The 22,460-nt window shown below is 39.0% G+C and overlaps 1 protein-coding gene across 2 annotated transcripts in view; it reads left to right on the forward strand.

Annotated features, from left to right (window-relative positions):
• Window positions 1–22,460, forward strand: part of slco5a1b (solute carrier organic anion transporter family member 5A1b) — a 259,950-nt gene that overhangs the window by 195,249 nt on the left and 42,241 nt on the right. For both annotated transcript variants that reach the window (XM_042498012.2, XM_042498014.2), the window contains exons 14-16: window positions 4,799–4,996; window positions 16,601–16,748; window positions 20,486–20,559. In XM_042498012.2, coding sequence (XP_042353946.2) covers window positions 4,799–4,996; window positions 16,601–16,748; window positions 20,486–20,559 — 420 coding nt within the window. The remainder of the gene's footprint in view (window positions 1–4,798; window positions 4,997–16,600; window positions 16,749–20,485; window positions 20,560–22,460) is intronic.

Below are 22,460 nucleotides of genomic sequence, written 5' to 3' on the forward strand. Positions count from 1 at the left end.
TACAGACTAATGAAGGCCTGCTCACATTACCTCCGCGGTCAATCAAACAGGCTGTTAGTTTATCGTCAGCATCTCTCTCATTAAGAAACACAGATACCCACAGAGATTCAGCCCAGATCTTCTGGAGCAGTTGGTGCCCTTGTAGGCTGATGTATGTGATGTATGGTTTCACATGCAGAAGATGTGACAGGTGACATTTATTGTGTTTTTCTTTTCTTTTTTTAACTCATATGCCCGGGTCTGGTGTTTTCAGTCCTAATACTGATTCTAGTATCTGGGCTTTGGCCAATACTGGAGCTCTGATCTAACACCAGTGTTTATTGAATAAGCTGTATGTTTTGCTGTATTTAAGTGACTTGGATCATTCTTTCATGTGTTAAGGAGACGCAAGGCTTGACTCAAACGTTGCTTTCCTAACTTTTTAAAACAAAATATATCAAATAAATACATAGATTGCAATTTACTGTATTATTTATTCTTAAATAATCAACTGTGCATAGTTCCACTTCGCTGCTCATACACAACAGAGTCCCAGCACGTATAATCAGACCTAAACATAGATTTCGATAGATTGGCCCCATTGTTACCTATGCACAGTCCAGCTGTTTGAGTCAGTATCAACCCAATTTTGGACGATGCGTCTTCACTGTTCAAAAGTGAAGCCAAATTATCCCCAGTATGCTGCCATCTTGCGCTGGTGACGTAAATTGGAGTCAGGGTGTTCGCATTAGCGATCTCAGCAGTGTAGAATTCTCATGCGTTCACCTGCCCTTCCAATTACAAGCACGCCACTGATCGCAAGCACAGTGATGGGTTTGGTGTTTATGACCTAAACTGCAGCCAGCCACCAGGGGGCGATAGAGAACTTTCGGCTTCACTTTTTAGGGAGCTGTTAGGTTAACTGTATTTATATACAGTCTGTGTACAGGATCACAAAGAATGCATTGGGCAGTTGAAGTTTATTGTCCCACCCGAACAGATGTTGATTGGACATATTGATTACTGATGAATTAATCGTCACATATGCGCTTGTGATGGACAGCTATTTACAGGAGGTGGACATGTACTGCTCCAGCAAGCACCCTTTTTCTTTTTGCGTTCTTGTGACTAAAAGGCCCATTTTCCTATGCAGACTCCTCTCATTCACTGTTCGTACTTAATGTTAAAAAATGTAATGCCCCATAATTCATATAATTTGTATTCAAACCCAGTAATCATAAGCTAGGGGACTGTCATAACATGACTAATGCACTTCTGGCTGTCCTTCCAAGAGGAAGTAGGAAGTGAGGTGATATGAGGCGCGAAAAAGTCCATGTAGGGAGACAGCTGGCAGCAAGTCTTGGATTGGTCAAGCAAACACAGGACTTTGACCCATGAGACTGGGGTTTGTGTCCTGTCTGAAGCCATAAGTGTCTGTTTAATGATGTTGTCACCAACCTGTTGGACACCTAACCATGATTCTTTTCCTAAACCTAACCTAAATGGTAGGTGCACTTATATCATGGTGCTAATTTGCAAGATTCCATATGAACTGTTGCAAAACGACATATTGTTGTGTATAACTTTGCACTTGGCCTTTTATTTTCTCATTATTTGATCAGATCAGAGTGTCAGGCGATCAGTTGGCTGGTGAAATGTCTATTGTCTAAATGTCTAAATTATTGGATGAATTGCTATGAAATTTGTTCATATCCCCTTCGGGATAAATTGTAATCACTTTGTTGGATAAGCTGTACCAGTCTCATTGGGCTTTGTCCTTCTCAAGCATATAGAATGAGTAAAATTGTAGTTCTACATTTAGGACACTGTCTTTGTAATTGTTTTGTCTCCTGTATGAAGTGGTGCAGTCATTCACCGCGGCTCATTGACGTCCCTGCTGGGAGCTGTGCAGAGTAGGCGTGGAGGAAAACTTCGACATGGTGTCAACTTTTCATTGTGGTCACGTATCAAGCAGACAGAAAATGACAGTTGCTCAGGCGTCTGAATGAAGACATTGTACTTGCTGCTGAGATACTGACTGGCATACTTTCCCAAAAACTTTCTCGAAAGTTTTTATTTATCCAGGGAAGGCGTGCTGAGCGTGCATGCTGTTTTCCACTGACATCCTGGACGCTGGCCAGTATAACAGCAGTTGGAGGTTAAGTGCCTTGTGGTAGAAAAGTTTTACTCATTCACCATTCGCGGCCAGATGCTCACAACCAGTCTGCATGTTTTTAACTAGCTGCTTTGTTAAAAAACCCACTTCTTCTGGATGTACTCTTACGTTTGTGGTTTTGTTGCGGTTTTATCACATTTAATTTACACAGAGGAGCATAACAAAGCAAGTCTTAATAGCATGTTTTTTCCATGAAGGTCAGAACACATTAATCCCATTTGGTGTTGCCTCGATCCCCCCGCCGCCACACACACTCTCTCATTAAGCAAATAATGGCCATTTTTCTTTGTGTTTTTCAGTGTTTGAACTTTAAAGTACAGAAAGAGAACTGAAATAATAATGATAATCATGAATTAGCATTATAAAGTAGACAATTTCTTTGCAAAACACAATTCGCCAGCTTTTAATGACGAACATGATTATTATGGTTCTGCTTCAACTCAAAAACGGTGAACTAATCAGACATTTCTCCACGGATCAAAGAAGCTTCATCAGTTCTCTTGACAAAGCTTGCAACAATGCCTTCCTAACGGCCAATCACAGGTGCTTTTAAAACAAATCATACCTTAACCCTTTGAAACCTGGAGCGACAGTGGTTTTCTTATTCAGCGTTAAGACATCTCACAAGTATTTAAACCTATGAAAACTGAAAAAATTGGTTTGGTTTATAAAGCTCTAATTATATATTTAAAATTATGTTAAAGAAAAAATAAGCACATTCATTTAAGTTTTTTTTAACAATTTTTAAAATGTAATTTCCTTGTTTGATTTTTAATTTTTTTTTTCTGTAATTCTTACTTTCAGGGCTTTTCCTGGTTTGTTTTTCCTTTTTTTGGCTTATTTTTGGGTAATTTTATTGTTACTCAAATGACATATTCTAACTCTTTACTGATCTTCCTAATTATGGGGCCATTTCTTAAGTTGCTCATTGCTTTCTTATGTTTTTGAAAGAATTCAAGCCAATTCACTCAGGTTGTAAAGGGTAACATCATGCCTGTCTGATCATCACAGGATGATCATATGACCTAAGCGACTCAACTTTAACACTTAAATGTGTTGTCAGTGTCTGACGGTCAGAGGTCTTAAAGCCTGGGACTGCCCATTATTCAATAGAACTAATGAAAGTCTTTGCCTGATTAGAAAACGCTACTACATTTACAGTTTGAAATAATTTCGAACTGAGTCAACCTTGCAGAGATAATATCATAAATATTAAAAGTTTTATTTGCTTAGCTCACCTTTAAGTCCCTTTTTAAAGGACACCTGTGAGCTTTTCCATATATTTCTTACTATTTCTTATTTCTAATGTTGCAATGGCGGATATTTATATTAAATGTGTTCAAAGTTCAAATAGCGTATGTAAGATTATGTGAGATTAACGTATGTAAAAGTATTCCCTGTAAGCAAAAACCTCAAACTTCAGATATTCTTAATACTCTTTTTTAACTCTTTTTTAACTCTTAATACTTTTTTTCTACTTAACAACAATATTCGATTGAAGCAGACTGGGCCTTTTTGGGAGGGGGGTTAAAGAGACAGGTGCTGAAACGGAGTGTCTCAGACAGACTCAGGTGTTCCAGCACAACAAATATGAAGGAAATAAAGTCTTTTTGAACATTAACTGCTTAAAAACGGAGCAAATTGGCTTCTGAAATCTCTTTCAGAAACATGGGAGGAAGGCCACGAGCAACTTCCTAAGAAATGATCCCAAATTAAATAGGGATTAGTGAAAAGTTACAAGAAAATTAACTGAAAATTAGCACACATAAAAAAGAAAAAGAAAGCAAAATGTGCTTAAAATGTAACTGTAATTAACTAACTAAATTAACTACTTAATAATTATTTTCTAGTATTTTTCTATTTGTGTCTTTCTCTCTTTTTTCTTTTTCTTTTTTTAAAATACTAATTTTCTGTGCATTTTCTCGTCAGCTGTTCCTAAATTCTTGCAATTTGTGGGACATCTATCTTCTTTCTAGCCATGTTTTCAAAAGAAATCAAACCAATTTGCTAAGGTATCAGTTTTAACCCTTGTGAGAGGCGTCCGAACAGAACCCAACAAACTGATATTGATAAAGGGTTTCAAAGGGTTAAAGCATGTAAGCAAGTTCCAGTAGAAATCCAAAACATGAGCATGAATCTCAAATTGAGCATTAAAGTTCCCCCTAAAGATTTTTTTTAATTGCAAAAAAATATATTTTCATGTTACAGACAAATAATGATGCTGTCAAATGAACATACGTCTGGGATTTACAGCATAACAACAAACAGAGTAAAAGTTGCAATAAGTTCAACTCCAAATGAAAACAGTTGATACTTTTTGCCCTCTGCTCATCAGAGTGAAAGAGAGTCATCTAGGGCAGACAAATGGAGAACCTATCTTAGCCTAACTTACAACATTTACTGTGAACATAATTCTTTTCCTCTGCATATTGTTTTCTGGCGAGTTTTAAGTGTGTCATTCCCTTTGAAGGTTGCAGGGTAGGGCAAAGCTACGGTGTCTACAATGAGGGGTTTGATTCCTGTTTATGTCAATAATGATGACAAACTTGTCCACGAAATGTCTTGATGTGCCATTTCACAACATTAAAAGCTCTCTATTGCATGATAACAATGACTCATCTGTCCCCGCCTTCCCTCCTGCAGGAGCTCTGTCGGCAGCGCATGGCAGTCAAACCTCCTACTGAGCGTCCGGAGCCCATCTCCTCCAGGATCAACAGTGTGTCGTCTCAGTTCAGCGACGGCGGTCAAGCCGTCAGCCCCTCGGCACGGAGCAGCATCTCCTCCTGGAGCGAGGAGCCCGCCCACTCTAACATGGACATCTCCACTGGTCACATGATACTGGTGAGTTTCCTGTTGTAATCATCACGCCAAACGAGTCCTACTCCTGTGGACTGAATCTAAATAATGTAACTGTCAATAATGAGGACATGACTGCTAAACCACCAAGGACACCTGTTTAAATGTGCATGATGTGTTGCTGACGTTAGAAAACTTGTAACTGACGGCTCTCAAGGACAGATTCAAAGGCTTGGATGCGGATTGAGGGCTGTCTTTCAATTTAGCATAAAATCCTGGGATGACTAATGGTTTCAAATTACTTCAGGTATTTTTTTGTCCCGACTGAATCATTCAGACTGACGTTAATGTGTGAATCTAATCCGCCCACTTCTCACATTGCACATCCAGAGTTGTTGGAAAGGGTTGACAAAAATTCTCCAACTCTGATGAATTCTGGCGAAGGAAACAACAGGAGAATTTTATTGGTTAATGCTTAAAGAAATACTTACCATTAAAAATGATTATTTTTATCAGTTCATGACCTTGTGTGATGTTGAATTTGTGGCTAAAACTTTGTTTTACTTCTATGCCTCCACAAGGAATGAAGAATCCAAAAGTGTAAAAAAAAAAATCTTTATGAATTGAAGTCATAGGGGTCCATGTTTGAACAACAGTTAAACAATATCAAGACAATGTCATTTATTATATCGTATGCTCAGTACTTTCCAAACACACAGCACTTTTATATACTGTTTTCTGAGCCAGGCACCATTGACAAAAACAGTTATTTTACCTCACTGAAGACAAATTCTTTCTGATGTTGTGTGACTTTTGTGAATCCAAATTAACCCTTTAAAACACCAAAGTCACACACTGACTCCAGCAGAAGCTCCAGTGCTCAAGGAGGTAAAATTATAAAGTTTTTTCAGTGGAGCCTGGCTTTTAGAAGCAAAGATAAGTTTTGCTTTTGGTTCAGTTCCCTGTCAGTTAGGTCTGTCTAGATAAATGACACTTGAATTATACTGCACAAATTGAGTGACAGTTTGTAAACTAATGTTTTGACATAGTTTAGCTGTTGTTAAACATGGGCCCCTATGACTTCAATTCATCAAAATTTATTAATTAAATGGATTCGTCATCGTCCTTGAAGGCATGCAAGAAAACAAAGTTTTCTTCACAAGCTCAACCTAACACAAGATGAGTAATAGATATACAAATTATCATTTGGGGAGTGAAGTATTCCTTTAAGTGTTAACTCATTTTTTGGGTAAACAGGTCTTGTGTCGAGCTCATTAAAGCTCAGTTCTCCTGTTGGAAAACAGCTGAGCCAATCAGAGCTGTGTATGTGGGAGTAAGAATGGGTGTTGCAATCACTGTGTGCTAGTGGCAGAAAAAATGTGACATCCATGAAAATCTGCGTCAAAAAACAGAGATTAGTGTTGATGAGACGGATGCAGTCAATCTTAATTCAACACATTTCTGTGGGCATTGTGAGAGATATTAAGATAACTGCTCCCAGGAAGCATTCTTTGTTAACCCTTTGAAGCTTTTTTTTTTCAAATTGGTGTAATTCTCTTCCAAAACATGGGGGGATGCAGAAGTAGCATGGAAATTTGTTTTAAAGAAATGACAAGAAAGTAATTTTTAAAAAATGAGGGAGAGAGAGGAAATTTTAGAAAATTATTTGTTTATTTACTCATTTATATATTTATTCATTGCTAATTTTCAAGTAACTTTTTTTTGCAGCTTTTTACTAATTTGTTGCTGATTTTGAGGGTCAGTTTTTGTTAAGGTGCTCGTTGCCTTCTTCCCATGTTTTCGAAAGAAATCCAGGCTATTGCTCAGGTTTCAAAGGGTTTATTTGAAATTACACTTGTACTCTGCTTAAAGGTGAGGGCATAACAAAAAACTAATTCCAAGTAGAATTTGTCTTACATGGAAATGAAGTTAGACCAAATAATTAAGTAAAACAATTTTCAGCCTGATTATCAGGTTGAGCTCATCCCTTAATAAGAACTTAACTAAACATTTCAAAGTGAGCTTTATCTCAGGTCCTGAGATGGTTTTGCAAGCAGTGAAATCACATAAACACTGTTATATTCTTGCCCTTACATCCCTACAGTATTTTATTTTTATTATTTTACCTTTGTGGTCGGTTGTCTGTTTTGCCAGCTACCACAGATTTTCTTTAATTTTCCCTTTTATACAAAAATTCCCATCACCTACTTCTCTTACTCCTTACAACCATTTATCTTTTTCAATCCCAGTGAAATGACAGTGTTTTTTCTTCCATCTGCATTTCTTCACATAGTGCTCTTCTCTCTCACACACACACATGCACACATTTCTTTTTTCCCTCTCATCTCTCTCTCTCTCTCTCTCTCTCTCTCTCATCTTTCTCTCTGTGTCTTTTTGTGTGTTTCTGTACATCTCATTACACCCACAGTGACTATAGGCAGGCTTCTTACCCTCCTCTATCCTGCAGATGAAAATCTCTATTGAACTTCGGTCGCATTTCGCAGAGCGCCATCGTAATTGCGATATATCTATTCACTTCAACCACCCACCACCCGCAGCACCACCTCCTCATCGCGGCCCCCGCCCCCCTCCTCTCTCTCTCTCTCTCCCTCTCCTCCTTTCTCCATGCATTATGAAGCTGCCGGCGAGATGTGACAGAGCGGGCTTTTTGATGTGTTCAATAGGCACAAAGATACTAATTACCCCTGAGATTTCCACCAGAGTTGTGTTCAGGAGAAATGACTCCCTTTGCAGCCCCTGTGCTACCGCAGAGAGTAGCTCTGTAGTTTCACACGAACGCGCAATCCCGCTAAAGTGCTCCTTTGGCAAACGCACCCACAACAGGATGCGATGCATGTGTTTGATGGGCCACATTCACATGTGGATGAAAATAGATTTGAGTTTATGAGACAGCGAGGTCTAAACTTCTTCAAGTACGTTTGTTTTGTCTTTTCTCCATTAAGCCATCTCAGCAGAGGTGGCATCACTTGAGAGATAAAAGGAGCGAAATGAAGTGTTGCTCATGTTTTGTTAAGTATTCATTTGGTGTGTGGGCCACACTCTGGTGAGGGTGATTACTGAGTTTGTTATAATGTAGAGACTGATATGTAAATGGTGTGAGGGAAGGACAGGGAGCAAGTGCTTCTGATGTGGCCATGATGATTAATGCGATTTTGTGTAGGTGATGGACATCATTATTCTATTGAATGCTCATATTCCACTTAAATCCTCTTCAAAGTAACGTCTAAGTTCTACAAGACATTTTCCACTCTGGGTCCCATGCAAGAAACTTTTCATATTCTTGTTGTTGTTGTTCTAAATATTAAACAAACCCTCTTATGTCATTCCAATTGCCAGAAAATATGTTAGCATTGTACATTTCTTTACATTTGTATGTTATTATGTGAAGGTTACACAGAGTACTTTTAACACTGTGGTTAGCATGTGGTTAGGTTTGGGCACAAAAATCACTTATGGTTAGGAAAAGATCATGTTTTGGCTTAAAATACTGACTTTTAGTGGCACAATCCTGGCAGAAAGTGAAGCAATAACTGGACTTTCTCAAAAGGAAACACAGGAATGTCTGTATAAAAAACATGCGCTTTTTGTTGAACTTTCACCAGCACAGCGACAGGTCACTAAAAACCAGCCACATTTGGTGACTGAAAATTCACTGGAAACGCAGCGATGATTAAAACAGTCATTTCAGTGACCTCAAACAGTGGTCAGTAGCTTGGCATTCATTTTATATGGGTGACACACCAATCATGATTGGTTAAAAATGGATAATAACCAATGGTTCAAGATGGCTACTGATATCTAACCAAGGCTGTTCACCCAAAAAGAGCCAACTATTTGATCTTGTCTTTACTTACCAGGGCATAATGAATTGTTGTCAGAGGGTTTTCTTTCTTTTAGTTTTGTTGCAGTTATATTTTAGTCAACAAATAACGAATACATATCATCCAAATTTTATTTGACAAATGCTACAAACACTCCTAAATCACTTGTATGTGCCACATAAGAATGAATTTGTTTGTACGAGTGCTTGATGTATATTCGCTGGTCCAAGGAAACTGTCAGCACCGGAAAGTTCAGTCGCTGAAATAGTCAAAGGCTTTAAATCTGTAATCTTCAAATATTGACTGCTTCCTTAGAACAGGAGGTAAAAGTGTCATGACGTTGTTATAGACCTACAAAGCTTCTTGGGTTATTGTTAGTGTCTGACTTTGACACCAAAGACCAAGTTTCATATTCCTTCCTAGTGGGAGAGGTGGTCCAAGTTGCAATATTTAGTCGAACAGTTCTGCCAAACCCTGTTTTTGTTTTTTGTTTTTTTCTACTTTTTTTAAGATGGGTTTCTACAATATCTGTAAATGGAAAAACTGTATGGATGCAGAGGGAACCTTACATACTGTACAAAAGTTAAACGATGAATCCAAGTATGGATCTGATGTGCTTCTCTCAGTATCAATTTTGTATAAAGATCTACAGTACAGATATAGATTGAGGTGTGTGTGTGTGTGTGTGTGTGTGTAAGTAGAGAGAGCGAAGGTAAGTGAGAAGACTTAGATTCTGATTTAGGGCAATGTTTGATTTGCTGTACCAGTGATTATGATCAATATGAGAAAGGAGAGATTCACATCTGACTGTAGCTGCATTAAATAGCCCAATCAGTACAGAATAATGTGATCTAGTTGTATGGGAAGAAAATGTCTGCCGTCGTCTTGTCTTGCTGTATCCAGTGACTCAGCAGTGAGTGTAGTGAGGGGAAGGAGTCTATCACAATTTCCATTTAATACATGGATTATAAGCAAATCCTACCCCAATCAACAACTGAAACCTGTCCAAATGCGCATTGGCTTTTTTGTGTGTTTTTATTCCATCAAGGAAATAAACAGGAATGAGCAGCGAGAAATCCCGAGTAATTTGTCAGTCACAGGATGCTCATCAACACTGAAAGTGATAATGTGTCATTCTTAGTTAGTGTGAGGTAGCTGTGAACTTTTAGCAGCCATTATTTCCCTTTTGAATGTTTGCAATCTTGCTGTGAAGGAAGAGGAACTGTGGAGAGAGACAGGAAAGAGAAATGTGATTCAGTAACGTACACACTGAGCTGTGTGTGTTTCAGCACCTCGGACAGCTCCACACATGCAGTGAGGCACGCTGCAGCTCTGATTGGTCCAGACTGTCTCTGTCCTCCCACAATAGAAATATTAGACAGCAGAGGGAAAATTACATAATGCCATTGTCATGTGGAAACCATGTAAATGTCAGCCTATCAGAACGAAAAAAAAGTGTTTCCTTGTGTTTTTTCACAATGCATGTCCACTCAGTTTTGGAACCTTTCAGAGGCCCAAAGGTCACATTGTTTTCTCAGCCCACAGAAGGGCATGTAAACCTTCTGCTGAAGCTAAAACATGAAAAGAACTAAAATTGGTGTTATGAGTTTTTCACACAGGAGTGACAATGTGGGAAATTGCTATTTAATGTCTTTTACCGCCCACCAATCAGCCTCTTTAGTAAAGGTTTTATGGATTGTCTGTCACTATCTGCTTTTTATCCACCCTCCATCTTTCATTCATTAGTTTTCCTATATCATGTTACTAATTTTATGATTTATTTTTTTTCTTTTCTTGTCTGTTTACTTATCCTCTTCAACTATGTCTTTTTTTTCTTTATATCATAATTTATTACTTTTTATACTGTTCATGTTTTTATCATGTTTTTGGGTTGTTTGTCCATCCTGTTCTCATGAACGTGGTATCTTCAGAACATGCTTATGGAATTTCTTCAAATTTGGCACAAACATCCTCTTGAACTCAAGGATGAACCAACCTAATTAGATTTTGTTAGTCATAGGTCACAGGTTAAGGTCACTGTCATCTTGCCTCTCATTCTTGTGAACGCAGTATCTCATGAACACACTGAGGGATTTATTGTCTTTTTTACAAATTTGACACAAACATCCACTTGAACTCAACAATGAAGTGATAAGCATTTGGTCAAAGGCAAGGTCACCATGACCTTTTGTCAGTCTCATTCAAGTAAACGCAAATCACAAGATGGCTTTGAGAGAGTTTTGACAAATTTGGCACAAATGTCCACTTGGACTCATCAAAGAACTGATTAAGATTTGATGGTCAGAGGTCAAAGGTCAAGGTCATCGTGATCTCACAAAACATGTTTTTGGCCTTAACTTAAGAATTTAACACTAATTTTGACAGCATTTCACACAGATGTTTAATAGAATAAAATGATGAAGTGAGAAGATTTTTATATCCAAGAGGTCAGAGATCATCTTTATTGTGACTCTATAATGTTCTGCCAAAATACTTTTCTGGAAATTACACCATAAGTCAGGAACAGAAGGGAAACATTTAGTCAGATACTGAATTGATAACACTATCCTTGGGTGCCCACCTTGAAACAGTGTGGAAATTCTCGTTATTTTCCACTGTTTACTCACCCCTCCTTTTTCTTCCTTTCAATTTTCAGGTCTTTACATTTCTTTGCCTTGTTCTTTCCTTTTCTCTGAATATTTCATTTTCTTCTTCCTCCATCCTCCTTTCCTTCCTGTCTTTTGCAGTTTGAGCTGTCAGTTTTACAAAAAAAAATCACACTTACAAGAGAGCTCATTTCAGATTCACATCATGATGTCAACTAGAGACCGAGCACAGTTTCATGGTAACAAAAGCAGGACCCAGTCGACACGTTTGGGGGAAGCTTGAGCCGAGGGACTTTTTTTTTCTTTTTTAGAGAGCCATCACAGCGAGAGACCGAATCCATCACAAATGGAGACGAGCGCAGCGCCAGCATGGAAAAGCAAATATTTCATCGCTCTGCCTCGCACTCGACTGAGGCAACTGTTGAACGATTAATAAAAATCACAGGCATCGAAGAGAGGAATAACGCGATGGCTGATGAGCTGCAGTGCCCCACCTCTCCCACCAACCCTCCCAAAAAATTAATTGCCTCTCGTAAACCCCAAGCAAATTCCATGTCATCATCCACCCACTGATTTTAATTTGAGGAGAAACAGCTTTCACCATCTTATCTAAGTTAATGTATTACTTGGTCCCATGTGACTGGGACCGAGCACCGCCACCACCTCCCCCTACATCCTCTCTGCTTGTGTCTTAAGAGGATTAGTCGACTCTATATATAAAGCACATTATCTTGTCTTTTGTTGCTGGCCAAGTAAGTGTTATAGATTATACTGCAGCGAGAGCCTCCACCGAGATTAGCTGTGCTGGGAATTTGTTGTGGTTGTGGTTTTTCGTAGCTCACCAACAAACCAGCTGGGATGTGATCTGTGGAGGTGATAGGTCGCTTGGCAATAGCTGCAGGAAGAACGGGCGTCAGGAAATGGATGTGAAATTGCTCTAATGTGGTCGGATGAGGAGGAGGAAGCCCTCAGCTGTAAAGAAGTTAGACTCGTGTATCAGGATGATGTCGGCTTTTAACTAAAAATAAGGCCGCAGCCTCTGATATGATGGATAGATGCAGACAGATTGATGATGATTGCTTACATGTTTGTTGTGGAATTCTTAAATGAGAAGATTTCATGCCAAACTGGACCAGAAAAATGATGCTGATGCAATATTTTCATCAGACAAAATAATGACAAATGTGTTATTATAGGAATGAAATTCTTCAAAACAGTAGATACTTTATGTATATTTGGGTTGAAATGTATCACGTTAGTATATTAAGTATCACAACAAAATATTGGAAAAAACAAACGTATCCAAATTCAGTAGTGTTGGCCATCAAAAGTTTATATACTCCAAACACAGTTGATGTTTAAAAAATCCATAGAAAATGTATAATTGCATATAGAGAGCTATATTAAAACACCTTTTCATTGGTTATAAAAGCATATTAATATGCTCTTTAAAATAATGACTGCTGTACATTTACTGACATAACATACCAGAAGACATGAGCACCAACAAGATATGTTACAGATTCAATACAATTCAGACACAATTTTCTCTTTTTTCTCAAACATAAAATAAAAATGTAGATGCTTCTTTTTTCGTTTTAACTGTAAGCCATTATGCCACCCAAAATTCTGGAAGAAGTATTACGGTACTTTTATGAAGTAAAAGTTGCACTCTGCCAACATTTGTATGTGGGGCCCTTGTGGGCAGTAAATGTGCTAAAAATGGGCCCTATATAGGGTTGTCCATGGGTTCTGTATGGCCCCATTCCAGCTGCCCATCTGGGTGGATTTACTCAAGTGGGCCGCAAAAGTTACTTTGATACTAAGTGAATATAAGCCCAAAATGGTCATCTTATCTGGGGCCCATTAGGTTAAAGCCACCTGCATGGGGTTATTATGGGACCTGTGGACAATCCCATATAGTGCCCATTTTTTAGCCAATTTACTACCCACATGGGCCCTATATACAAATGTTGGCTGGCAATGTAATAATAAGGATTGTAGGTTACTGTTTCTCAAAAAAGTCAAAGTAAATACCAGATTCACTCTCGTTCGGTGATTCACCTCGCTATATTTGGGGTGTTTTTGGCGCTGTGCCTCTTGGATGCCTGCTGCTTTCGGTCTGGCACCTGGTTTCTACCTTTTTATAAAGCTCCAACTTCACCTGAGCGCTGTGGGGGTAAACACCTACAAACAAACCAAACAGAAAACAAAAAGAAAATGAGAAATGAACAATGTGCAGAATAATAAAAAATTACAATGCCAAAAACTGCTAGTGGGCCAAAAGTGATTATTGAGAGGGATTACTTTGTCTGTATATTTTATTTATTTATTTTTATTTAAGTATTATTTTCAAAGTAAAAGTACTAAGTTACGCATTCATTTTGTTAGTAAATTATCACTACTAAAGCATTAACAAGTAAGCAGAATTGTCATCCTGAAGCTGGTCAATGTAGAGCTCCATAAACTGTTGGATATAGTAATCTATGATAAGAGATGATATTTATTAAGAATTAAGATTACTGTATTTAATCCTAAACTGCACACTCATTACTGTATGATCAATGCTGTCAAAAGTACAGTATATCCCTTTGACATTTAGTCAAACTGTAGTTAAACAACACTTGATAAATATATGTGATTACTCTCTGCCACTGGAAACCTCTCTGCTGAGTAACAGTACCCCACTTCCCCTTCCCCTTTACTCTCTGTCGATCCAAAATGGCTGCTGCATTACATCACCTCTCAAGCGGTCCCATCTATCATGTTGCTGTTTCCTACAGGTGTTCAGCAATGGTGCGTCAGAGCCACAATGGCGGCTCGGGCAGAGTCATATTGCGTAGCTTTTTTTTTTCTTTTTTTTCTTTTTTTTTATTGAGCACCTTTGGCAGCTGTAAGCCCCCCCGCAGGAAGGGGATTATTCAGTGTTTGGTCGACACATGGTGATCTCAGCACCTCCTGATTGGATTGCAGTAATCCCTTTACACAGCCACAAAACCCTATTACTCTGGCATTAGAGAAAGAGAGAGAGGGAAGGGGTAGAGGGTGGTGGGGTGCATCTGATGTAAGACAGTGTGTGTGTGTACCAAGCGTGTGTATGTGTGTGTTTGTGTGTGTGTGTCTGTGTGTATGTGTGTGTGTTTGTGTGTGTGTGTTCTGTAAGAGTGAATTCCTGTATGCTTCTTTGGATCTATGTAGAATTTTTGCATCCATACGTTTTTGTATGTGTGTGTGTGTGCCAATGGGTATTTTGTACGCACGTGCCCTTTTTGTGGTTTTACGTGTGTGGATTTGAGTGTGCGCTTGATGTGTTTTCTTGCGTGGATTTTGTGTGACTGATATGGAACTGTGTGTGCAAGTGTATGTGTGTGTGCTTGTTTTTTGTGTGTGTGAGCATGTGTGGGTAGACTGTGTTTTTGTGTATGTGACCTTTATAAAAACCTTTATGTGTGGACTGTGCTTTAGATGTGTGTATGTGCATTTTCCTTTATGCTTGCTTTCTGTGTGTGTGTGTGAGTGTGTGTGTGTGTGTCTTAAAAAGGATTCAGACCTCCTGCTGTTGATAAGCGTCTGTGTGCAGGTGGAGGGTCGTCGCTTGCGGCTTCCTGTTACATCATTTCTGCTTTTAGCAGCTCTGAAGCAAATATAATAGAGAGCTGATACTGCAACAAAGAAAGGCTAGTGTTACACCGTGTGTTTGTGTGTGTGTGTGTTTTTGGCCATACACAATGCCACTGTGAAGACGTGGAGCCCGCTGTTCAAGCTCGCAAATAGACTAACAAACAACAAACATGACCTGCTGAATGTTTGTAGAGTTTTGTTAAGTATACGCGCATTTGTGTTATCTGCATTTTATCAAGACTCTATTTCCATAACCTTCCAGCTGGACATCTGCCTTCCATTTTTAACAAACTCCTCTCATTTTAGCAGAAAGCCATTAGGCCTTTTTTGGAAGCTAATTCTGATTAGGATCAGCCCCATTTGTAACTGCCACTATAAATCATCGCCAGAGCCATTTAAAGAACCACACCAGCTCATTTGGTTCCATCATCCATTACAAACGATCGTACCATCCATATTTTGTGCGCATGGGCGGCTGATTTTCAAGACTGCTATAAAAAAACAACAAAGTTACACCAGCAACTATCAGATTAACACACTCTGTTCTTGCCATGGTGTTATGGTTTAAACGTATTTGCAAGACTGTTCGTCAAAGTCACAATGTCTTCCTTAAATACTGCATGGTAGGTCATAGCCAGGCTGAAAGTGGTTGTGGTTGAAACATGACTAGGGTAGTTTAAAATGATATGAACTCTCATTACAATGTTTTTTGGTGATACTGACGATATAAGGAAAACACCTTTGAGAACTCATACATGGTTTGATAACACAAAAGATGATTTAAAGAGTGAACAACCAGATGCTCATAATGGACCTAATTCTAGTAGTTTTCATTCTTCTGAGTGCTAGAATTTTTAATTTTAAGGATTATATATAATGTCTTGAGTTTTGTTTTTTTATGCCAATTTTATTGTTTTAGTAAAGAATTGTAAACCAACCATCTGGTGCTTTGAGCTGGGAGTAAAGTGTATAGAAATGTCTAGTTTTCACATATTTGTCACATATGAAATGTACAAATGTAACATAGCTGTGGTTTGCAGCAAGGTGCAATGCCAGCATTTATTCTGCCGATTGGGTTGGGTAAAACAGTATCTTTGTTTTCTTTTCAGTGGAGTGTCAGATGGGTGGGTTTTGCCACATAGGTCCAAGACAGTAAGTGAAAAGTTGATTGGCAATCACAGGAAAGAGCACTATTATGTATTTAGTCGACTTTCCTTTTGATCGACAAAATAACCTGCTCTTCCATCTTACACTCCTCTGAGATTCAAACAAACCGCCTTTGATAAAGTTTTGGAAAGCTAGATATCTTGAAGTTGAATCACAGGCTAGAATGGGAAATTTTGTGATTGACAAATTGATTGAAACTCTCCTTACAGAGGTAAAAGCTATCTGTCTGGTGCTTCAGGCAGATAAAGATTGGCTTAGAAGAATACAAAGATGAATACAAATAAAAGAAAACAAAATAATAAACATCTACCAATATATTTTAGTGATGAAAGGGGTGTAGAAATCCACGTACAAACCTGTGCTGTGTCTCTGTTTTGCTCACCACCTCCTCGTTTCTTTCTCTCCTCCTTCAGTCCTACATGGAGGATCACATGAAGAACAAGGATCGCCTGGAGAAGGAGTGGGAGGCGCTGTGTGCCTATCAGGCAGAACCCAACGCCTGCACCATCGGCATGAAGGATGGCAACGCCAAGAAGAACCGCTCCACTGCTGTTGTGGCCTGTAAGCAATCAACTCTCTCTATTTGTTTCTTTTCTTAGCTCTCTCCATTTCTTAGTTTGATTAGTGGGCGAGCCCACATTAGCATTTAGATAGTTGTAATCAAAAAGTGATCCAGCAAGTGTACCACTGCTCTAGTATCCACCACTACTACGCTTGCTGCTTGCATTAAGCCTTGATTTTAGTGGGGACTTTCATGGCCACAACCTCTGTCTGCTGTTTTAGACTTAAAGACATAGATTTCGGAGGTATTTCTTATCTTGAAAGTAGCCACACAAGTTAAAAATTGGCAAAAGACTTCGGCATAAACATTAGCTATATCAGCACTGCCCCTGAAAATTCCAAGTCCATCATTAAGTTATTCAAAGATAGATAATGTTAATAATGTTAATGAATGATTCTGTTTGTGCTCGAGACCACATGACATGCATGTCAGTTTTTGCCAAATTAGTTATGTTCACATATCTGCAAAAAACACAGTTAGCATATGGGCAAGTAAAAACTGGACCATGTGGTCTTAAACAAACGGTGCCTTAAACCAGATGCAAGTTTTGGTTAATTTTGATTTTGAAAGGTCATTAATCAGTAACAAACTGATTTATTTAAAGAAGTGTAATACCAAACAATCATTCATTTTACTACAGAGCTCCATCGCCTCAGCGAGGCTTAGCTCTGCACTTCAAAGTGCTATCCATTTCAAGATGGTCAAATTTTACTGTTTTGTAAATTATTATTTGTAAATAATTATGTAAATGGCCTCTTTTTTCCCACTTTCTGTTGGCTTTACGGACAGACATTCAGCCAGCCATGTTAAAATGTAAAAATGTGCTCACCTCTTCTCTTTAGACTGGGTTTGTGAGGGCTAGTGGCCACACTCAATCATTATCCCCACCATCCAGTCCTCCCTAGTTATCCTATAGATCGACATGTTAGCCTGTAAAAAATATTCTCATAGTTAACCGTTGACATCCCTAGTTCCAATCTTTGGTGTGGAAAAATGAACTCAATGTAGAAGTCCCAGAAACTGCACTTTCTTGCCTGTTGAGGCTGGCTCTAAATCAGGGTCAATCCCCAAAGACTGATATGTTAAAATGCCTAAATTGACAGCAGAAATAAACACATTTACAGCCAAAAATCCAAGATGGCCATGGCCTAAAGGCCAAGTTTGAGGTTTCGGAACAGGCGTCCACAAACTATTGGTTGATGTCATGGTGGCACCATCCATTATTTTTTACAGTTTGTGGTTGCTCTTACCAAACAGGTGTTATTGTCATTAATACCGTATCTGTAAAGTTTAGTATAATGTAGTCGATTTAATTGTCAATCTGCAGTCTTCTTTTTCATTTTCTGTATTGTCAGAGAACATGTTCAGAACTAAAGAGCACCACATTTGGCATGATAACAGCCAGAGACATGGATTGGAAAGACTGCATTATCGCCTCCTCACTGATGGAAGGCAGACAACTGTTAATTTCTAAGTGGAACCAAAATACACCTCCTGATGCCAGCCCTCCAAATATGGTGACATTACTCTCACCACCTTACGACATACTCTCCTTATATTCTGAGCCCGGCCTCTATTATCAGAGACCAGGAGCAGATGCAGTGGGCAGAAGGGTTGTAAATTAGTTTTCTATTAAAGCTCTCCTGCACCGACCTCATCAATGATTAAAATTTCTAAGCTTCTGTGGAAATAGCCCATCTAAAAAAGTGCTGTTCCATTCTCTCCAGCGGGCCCAGGCTTAATGAAATCCAGGTTGTCAGCAGGGAAAGCAGGTTGTCAGGAATAAATTGTGCTTCCTATTTGAAGCACCACTGGCTTCTTCTTCTTCGAAAAAAAAAAAGAAAATTCAAAACTGTTTTGCCACTATCTCTGCAGACTTGAGAGTTCTGCTCGCAAGTGAGCACCATCAAAAAAAAAGGGATATTTGCCACTCCCAAAAAAATTTCAGTGGACCAGGGAGGATGGAGGGCAGATCCTCCTGAAGCTGAAATCCAATTCCAAACTACACTGGATGCACACTGCGTCTAATGGCGGTGAACAAAACAGCTACATATTCAGTTAAACTCCCTAAGTTCTTACATTTGTTTAAATTTACCTAATTTATCCAAAAGTTTTAGAATATAGAAAATGGCATCTTTACACAAATATTATGTTTATGTGTCACCTTTTTCCAAGTCTGTGATCTTTAAACCAAGTGAAAGAAGGATTGCACAACATTCTCTAAAAACTTCTCCAAAGGAATTAATTGTTGTATTGAGCGATGAACTGTTTTCTGTAGTGTTTAACAGCCAATTAACATGCTTTAGACAAACTGCTGCACAAAGAAGACAAAGACTTAATTGATTTCTTTTAAGAAAATACACTAAAAAGAGCACAGTAACAATGCAGTGACAGTTTCTATATTTATGAAAGCTTCCTTAAGATTTAAAATTAAATCCTGTCAGTTAAAAAGAAAACTTGGCCAAAGATGACAAATTTGGAAAGATGCAGAGTTTCAGAATTTAACCCCTCTCTGCTCAAAGAATCTAGCCATCCCCGTTGGTGAAATACTTTCTCATGGATGACTGCCTGGTGCTGAACTGAGAGTCCAGTCTCCAGACAGTGTTGCCACTGTACATTTCTGCAAACCACGAATATGTTATATTTGCACGCTTCATACAGAAATAATCGGCAAAAGTTCTTAAAAATAATTGTGATTCTGTACCATAATTTGAAAAATATAAATTCTAATTTGAAATACATTTTTCTGGACATTTTTCCTTTTTTTTTACATAATTTTCAAAAATTTGCGGGACATTACTTTGCCAGCTTAGCCATATTGCTAATTTCTTTTTCCCCACATTTTCAAGGGAAATATATCCAAATTGTTTAGGGTCCAAAGGTTTAAATACTTGTGAAAGGCTTCCAAACGCAGCACAAGAAAAGTGATCCCGTGATCCAGTTGATCCAGGTTTCAAAGGGTTAAGTGATGTATTGTACGAGCTGACTGTCATCTGGAGGTAAAGGGGAAGGTGAATGGCGTGTCACCTAGGCGAGACAGCTGCCACGCTTCATACCACTGCTCCATACCATCAAACCAACTCGTTGTGATTTAGCTAGTCAGTTTTGAGCGGCTATTTAGACACCAAATGTTGGTATTCTGTAATGACCCGTCACTGATGACAGCATCATGTTTTTCATTGAGAAATTGCTTCTTTTCCATCAGAGATGTGCCTCTAAAACTGGGTATTTGGAGCTAAAACATTATCTTTTCCTCAACATCACCAAGTGGTTTTTGTGCCTAAACCAAACTAAAATATATTAATTTTCAATGTATCTGCTTCACGACATACAAATGTAACGTATCCCTGGTTCGAAGAAACCTTCTTTGTCTGGCAGCTGTGTTGGAATTGTTAGAGGTGCCTTCTAAAAGTCAGAGATCAGTTGATCAATTCTCCAAGGAAAATCAAAGAGTATCAGGGGACTTCTCAGACAAGTCACTTGGTGGCTTTTAATCCGTGAACTGAAACTTGTTCTATTCTGAGCTGAAACAACCTTGACATACTAGAAGGGAATTTACTCTTAAGGTCACGGAAACATTCTTACTTAGCTGCTTGTGGAAATTTACATCAAGGAGAGTCCTATACGTTCAACAGACATGCAAAGCATATCTACTCGCAGTGCATGTAATATGGCCACTGAGCAGCACTTGCATTCCTGAGACAAAAAGCGCTGAATTCCTCCATTTGTGTTCCAGATGATCACTCCAGAATCACCTTGAAGGTGGAGAACAGCCAAGGCAACTCTGATTACATCAATGCCAGCCCGATCGTGAGTACCTCCTCTGCATTCTAACTCTGTGCTTCACACCGCCGCTATGCCAGGCTCCCACAGTCCCCACGGGGCTTCACAGGAACAAAGGCAGCCTACCGTTGTACAATATAAATTTTGATGCAACGCTTGCTTAGCTTCAGCGGCAGCCCCACGCTAGTGTGTATGTTCTGCACCATGAATATTAATGATTGTTTTACAGCAAACACCCGGGGCGAGTATTCGCTCGGGGAAGGCGTGGGAAAGGACATGCGCACGGCTCTTGGCTCGCTTCTCGTTTGCGAAAACAAAATTGATCTATGGGGTCTTGGGAAATGATTGTTTTTGACCTTGGGTTATGCTAATTTGACACTAGTTTGTGTTTACTGTTACGCTGCGCCCGACTTGCCGAGGCCGTTCCTTGGCGCGGTGCAGATTTAAGCAGCAAAACACCCTGTAGGAAGGAGAAGGGGGAAGAAAGAGCCATGTGAATTCAGTAAGTGAGTGTATCAATTTGGAAACCAGTGTTGGAATAGTAGGTTTACGTTTCCCCCGAGGCAGATACAGTGGTATTCCATTAAAAGCAACAGAAACGCTATGCATTTCAAATCTGGGCGTCACACCAAGAAGTGGCTGAGTGTGTGCTTGTGTGCGTGCATGTGCATGTGTGAGTGTGTGTGTGTGTTTGTGAGAGAGAGAGAGAGTAAGAAGGAATCAAAACTATACAGAAACAAAGGAGCAGCCTTGTCAAATGCCACAAATGCAAAAACAGTTCCAACACATGTACCCATGCATAAAGAAATACACACAAGCACACACTTAAAAACACACTCTGAGGCAAGCTTGCACAGACACCGACATGTACACACTCACATTCACACACACACACACACACACACACACACACACACACACACACACACACACACACTCAAGCAAGCATGCTCACCCACTCTCACTTCATGTACATACACACATAGAAGAAGTGCAGACACCCACACAGACCTGTTAAAGCACACACTCAAACATGAGCACTGCATACATTCCCTTCTCCCCTCCCACACACACACACACACACACACACACACACACACACACACATTAAAGAATGAATGTATGTGAATGTACGGTACACACTGAGGTTATTTAAGGAACCTCCTCTGCTGACAATTTGTTTTCCCCTCACCCACGTGTTGACGTAAAGAAGACTAAACCCAACATGTTTTGGATCTTGTTGTCACTATCTGTAGAACATGTTAATTTTTTTTTCTGTTGCTTGGTTAAATTCTAATTTTATTCCTATACCTTATACATACATTATACATTATACTATAGTACTGTAGAAGCAAGCATGTAGCTAATAACTCCCTGTTGTCACTTTTGTTTGTTCCTTGCATTTCTTTTGACTTAAAACTCGACACACAACTCCAGTGTTTTCTCCTAAAAAAATGATGCAATGCTGCATGTTATCCATAATAAAGACAAATGTTAGGTTAAAGGGATTAGCCTGTTCTCATGGACTGTTCTCATGTATACCTATGAAAAGTAATGCACACAATCTGTATAAAACTCACGCAATCACAAAAAAACAGTAATTTGTGAATAACCCAAATGATCCCTAAGGCTGCAATTATGTGACCATTGTGCTGATGGCAGTGAAAAAGTGAAGTTGTATAAAGAGTCAAAGTTCGTGTAAGAAGGCAGGTTGAGGTGTTTTGGGGTCAAACAATAAAGTATGTTCCCCCCAGAGAGCAATATGAACGGTGTGAAACCAAATGTACTTTACTACGTTTTTTTTAAGGTATCTCGTCATCATGTTTTTTTTCCCCAAAAATAACTAACCTTGCATGCCTAAACATAACCTGCGTAACACTACTTGCCTGAACATCACCTGTGTAATTTCACCTGCCTAAACCTAACCA

Source organism: Plectropomus leopardus, chromosome 12 (assembly GCF_026936395.1).
Source record: "Plectropomus leopardus strain MGB_pleo_1.0 chromosome 12, ASM2693639v1, whole genome shotgun sequence".
Lineage (NCBI taxonomy): Eukaryota > Metazoa > Chordata > Actinopteri > Perciformes > Serranidae > Plectropomus > Plectropomus leopardus.